The sequence below is a fragment of the Bison bison genome, unplaced genomic scaffold (assembly GCF_000754665.1).
Source record: "Bison bison bison isolate TAMUID 2011002044 unplaced genomic scaffold, Bison_UMD1.0 scf7180017864485, whole genome shotgun sequence".
Lineage (NCBI taxonomy): Eukaryota > Metazoa > Chordata > Mammalia > Artiodactyla > Bovidae > Bison > Bison bison.
The window spans coordinates 6,692,106-6,696,892 of record NW_011495045.1 but is presented as its reverse complement, the minus strand read 5'-3'; the positions used below and the strand labels follow the sequence as shown (position 1 = coordinate 6,696,892).

Below are 4,787 nucleotides of genomic sequence, written 5' to 3'. Positions count from 1 at the left end.
GATCTCTAGTCTTTCCCATTCTGTTGTTTTCCTCTATTTCTTTGCATTGATCGCTGAAGAAGGCTTTCTTATCTCTTCTTGCTATTCTTTGGAACTCTGCATTCAGATGTTTATATCTTTCCTTTTCTCCTTTGCTTTTTGCTTCTCTTCTTTTCACAGCTATTTGCAAGGCCTTCCCAGACAGCCACTTTGCTTTTTTGCATTTCTTTTCCATGGGGATGGTCTTGATCCCTGTCTCCTGTACAATGTCACGAACCTCATTCCATAGTTCATCAGGCCCTCTACCTATCAGATCCAGGCCCTTAAATCTATTTCGCACTTCCACTGTATAATCATAAGGGATTTGATTTAGGTCATACCTGAATGGTCTAGTGGTTTTCCCTACTTTCTTCAATTTAAGTCTGAATTTGGCAATAAGGAGTTCATGGTCTGAGCCACAGTCAGCTCCTGGTCTTGTTTTTGCTGACTGTATAGAGCTTCTCCATCTTTGGCTGCAAAGAATATAATCAATCTGATTTCTGTGTTGACCATCTGATGATGTCCATGTATAGAGTCTTCTCTTGTGTTGTTGGAAGAGAGTGTTTGTTATGACCAGTGCATTTTCTTGGCAAAACTCTATTAGTCTTTACCCTGCTTCATTCCATATTCCAAGGTTTCTAAAACAAAGCTAATGCTTTTCTACCCTACAGGCTTGCTCACTACAGCTTCCTCTATCCAGAAAACCTTCTCCTGTCTTAAGGCCCAGTTGACCTGTTAAGATTTAAGTTGAACTGCAACCTATAGGAGAAAACTTTCAGTCCTTTTTTGTAAAGCTTTTGATTTCTCCTTCATATTTGAATGAGATCCTTGCTGGGTACAATAATCTGGGCTGTAGGTTATTTTCTTTCATCACTTTAAGTATGTCTTGCCATTCCCTCCTGGCTTGAAGAGTTTCTATTGAAAGATCAGCTGTTATCCTTATGGGAATTCCCTTGTGTGTTATTTGTTGTTATTCCCTTGCTGCTTTTAATATTTGTTCTTTGTGTTTGATCTTTGTTAATTTGATTAATATGTGTCTTGGAGTGTTTCGGTTTGGGTTTATCCTGTTTGGGACTCTCTGGGTTTCTTGGACTTGAGTGATTATTTCCTTCCCCATTTTAGGGAAGTTTTGAACTATTATCTCCTCAAGTATTTTCTTGCGGTCTTTTTTTTTTTGTCTTCTTCTTCTGGGACTCCTATGATTCGAATGTTGGAGCGTTTAATATTGTCCTGGAGGTCTCTGAGATTGTCCTCATTTTTTTTAATTCATTTTTCTTTTTTCCTCTCTGATTCATTTATTTCTACCATTCTATCTTCTAATTCACTAATCCTATTGTCTGCCTCTGTTATTCTACTATTTGTTGCCTCCAGAATGTTTTTGATCTCATTTATTGCATTATTCATTATATATTGACTCTTTTTTATTTCTTCTAGGTCCTTGTTAAACCTTTCTTGCATCTTCTCAATCCTTTTTTGTAAGTAAGCTCTTCCTCCTTTCAGTCCATTGAATCCTTTCTTTGTATTCTGTTTGTAGACTTATCATACTTTACTCTGTCAGATGATACAGGTGGTTTTTTCTCTCTTTTACCTCTAGCTCCATTCTCAATGGGTACTACTCATTTCTATTAACTGTTTCAGGCCCTGTAAATGGTAGCCTATGCACTGCAGAGATTACTGGGCAGACTGACAAAAAAAGGAAGGGTTGTGGATCAGTTCCCCCCACCAGCCTTAACCAAATTCCACTATAATCAAGAGTGTCCCTCCAGAGTAGGTAACAGAGTGCCCCTGTTTGCTCCCTGTTATAGCTCGGGGAAGAATGAGACAGCCACCTACTCAATGTGACTGAAGATGCCCATAAAGATCTGAAAATTCAGGCAAATGTGATGAAAGGCCCTCATGTCAGTGTTACAGGGACAACCTTCAACTTTGTATACTTTCATACATTTTAATAACATTCCCTCCCCTATCCCCTAACATCCTGCCCTCAAGATCAGAAATCCTTTTCCTCCTGCCCTCAATCTTTCCCAGCATCAGGATCTTTTCCAATGAGTTGGCTCTTCATATCAGGTGGCCAAAGTATTGGAGCTTCAGCTTTAGCAGCAATCCTTCCAATGAATATTCAGGGTTGATTTCCTTTAGGACTGCCTTGTTTGATCTCCTTGTTATCCAAGGAACTCTCAAGAGTCTTCTCCAGTATCACAGTTCAAAAGCATCAATTCTTCAGCATTTAGCCTTCTTCTTCTATAAATTCAGATTTTATATATTAGACTTTCTTAAAATATTACTTTTTTTTTTCACACAGACTATAATTATTCATTAAAAGATACTCACTGGAGGTACCAGGCAAAACAGCCCTGGATCTAGATATAATTACCTCTATTTTGCATATGAGAAAACTGAGGATTGAAGAGCTTAAGCACCTTCCCCAAGGTCACACAGCTTTAAGGGCAGATGCAGGATTCAGACCCACATTTGCCAAAAGCCTGTTATCCCAAACACTTATACCCCATGGAATATGAGTTATTCCGACAACACAAAGTGCAGCCATCCAAGTAATTACCTTTTCAAAATCTACGAAGTGTGTAGCAATTCCTGCTGTGTACACATCTCTTCCTTTCAGCCTGAATCCTGTTAATGCAAGGAAGTACCCAAGTTTTCCTTGAAGTCGTGGCAAGAAATAACCTCCACCCACATCAGGGAATAGCCCTGTAATTAAAAACAAAAAGAGATAATGATTCAAATGAAAGAGATAACTGCAGCTCTCTTACTTTATATCAAAGAGCCATTCTTCTCTGGAGTCTGAATCTATATTAAAAATATTATTATTATACAATGGTACTATAATGTAACACATACAACACAACCAATATCACAAAAGACTTGCTATAAATTGTGCTAACTTAATTGGGATATCTTTCAAAATTTTCATGTTTCATTTCTATAGAAGACAATAAAGGGTTTGATGACACAGTATTTACATGTAAGTACTTGATAACTATTACCTAAATTTCTTATCTCAACTACTACTTTTTAAGAATCTCCAATATAGGTAAACACTGAAAACAAATATTTCCTGTCCAAATGATTTAGCACAGAAAAAAATGTAATCTGTGGCTATTATGTGATAAATTATTATTACCATTTAATCAATTTCTAAACAGTCAAATATCTAATATTCAAGATACTTAAAGTGATGTGATAACCATTAGTTCTAATAAATGAACAAGTTTATACCTAATCAACAGAAATTGCACCTATTCTTTTCTTAACCATGAGTATTTTAAAAATTCCCTTATTCTCTCTACTGGCAACAACTAAAAACAGCAGATATGCAAATACTTGTCAATGTACTACTTTTTGGTGTTTAAGAGCTTCCTAAACAAGTTTGACTCTCTAGGTTTAAAAGCTATTTCAAAATCGCTTCAATTAGTTAAGTTGAGATAAAAATACAAGCATTCAAATTCCTTTCAGGTCCACTTGCCAAAAAGTTCCTAGACTTGAAAGAATCAGTGGCATGTTACTGTAAATAGAAATATCTCTTAACATCTCAAACAACATAGGTCTAAAGTTGAATTCATAACCCCTGCCTACCCCCACCAACACCGTCATCCAGTATCACCCACCCCAATAAAGGGTACAACTACCCAGACACAGATCTCCTCCTGTACCACCCCCTCAACCCTCCACCAACAACTATGATCTGTTGTTTCCTCCTCTAGACAGTTCTCTGCACAACAGCCAGTGATCTTTTTAATAACACAAATCTTTTTTTAATGCTCTTGTCTGATTGAATTTTTTAAATTATCTTAATAACACAAATTTTGATGAGTCTTGTATTCTATTGCTTGAAAGTCTTCCATGACTGCCCATTTATTTTAGATTAAAACTAACACCTTTATCAGTTTCAACACCCCTTATCACTTTCTCAGTTACATCTCTTACCACTCACTCACTAACCTCCAGGCACTTTGGTCATCTTTCTGTTCCTCAATGTTCATTCCTACTTACCCCCAAACTTCAGGAGCACTCTGTCCAAGCAAAAACACCTCTATCCTGAAGCACTTTCATCTGGTCCAGAGCCCACGTTCTCCCTTCACCCCTTGCCTCAGTGGCTGCTTCCTTCTAGTGCCTCTGCTGGTTTTCCTTCCCTTGGGCCTGCACATGCTGCTGTACCTCGGCCTCATCTTAGACTATCCGCTCCCCACTACAAACGTTTCCTTAGCTCTGACAGCTTTAGACAACATTGATGTGATGGACTGAATTGTATCCCAAACTGTGTCCCATAAACTTAAGCTGACGTCCTAGCACCACAATGTGACAATATGGAGAAGGGGACTCTAAAGAGGTAACTAAGATTAAAGAATGCTCAAACTACCGCACAATTGCACTCATCTCACACACTAGTAAAGTAATGCTTAAAACTCTCCAAGCCAGGCTTCAGCAATACGTGAACCGTGAAATTCCAGATGTTCAAGCTGGTTTTAGAAAAGGCAGAGGAACCAGAGATCAAATTGCCAACATCTGCTGGATCATCAAAAAAGCAAGAGAGTTCCAGAAAAACATATATTTCTGTTTTATTGACTATGCCAAAGCCTTTGACTGTGTGGATCACAAGAAACTGGAAAATTCTGAAAGAGATGGGAATACCAGACCACCTGACCTGCCTCTTGAGAAACCTGTATGCAGGTCAGGAAGCAACTGTTAGAACTGGACATGGACCAACAGACTGGTTCCAAATAGGAAAAGGAGTACGTCAAGGCTGTATATTG

The 4,787-nt window shown here is 38.1% G+C and overlaps 1 protein-coding gene across 2 annotated transcripts in view; it reads right to left on the bottom strand.

Moving 5' to 3' along the window:
* HIBCH (3-hydroxyisobutyryl-CoA hydrolase) overlaps positions 1-4,787 on the bottom strand; it is a 116,107-nt gene that overhangs the window by 27,276 nt on the left and 84,044 nt on the right. For both annotated transcript variants that reach the window (XM_010862900.1, XM_010862901.1), the window contains one exon: positions 2,579-2,724. In XM_010862900.1, coding sequence (XP_010861202.1) covers positions 2,579-2,724 — 146 coding nt within the window. The remainder of the gene's footprint in view (positions 1-2,578; positions 2,725-4,787) is intronic.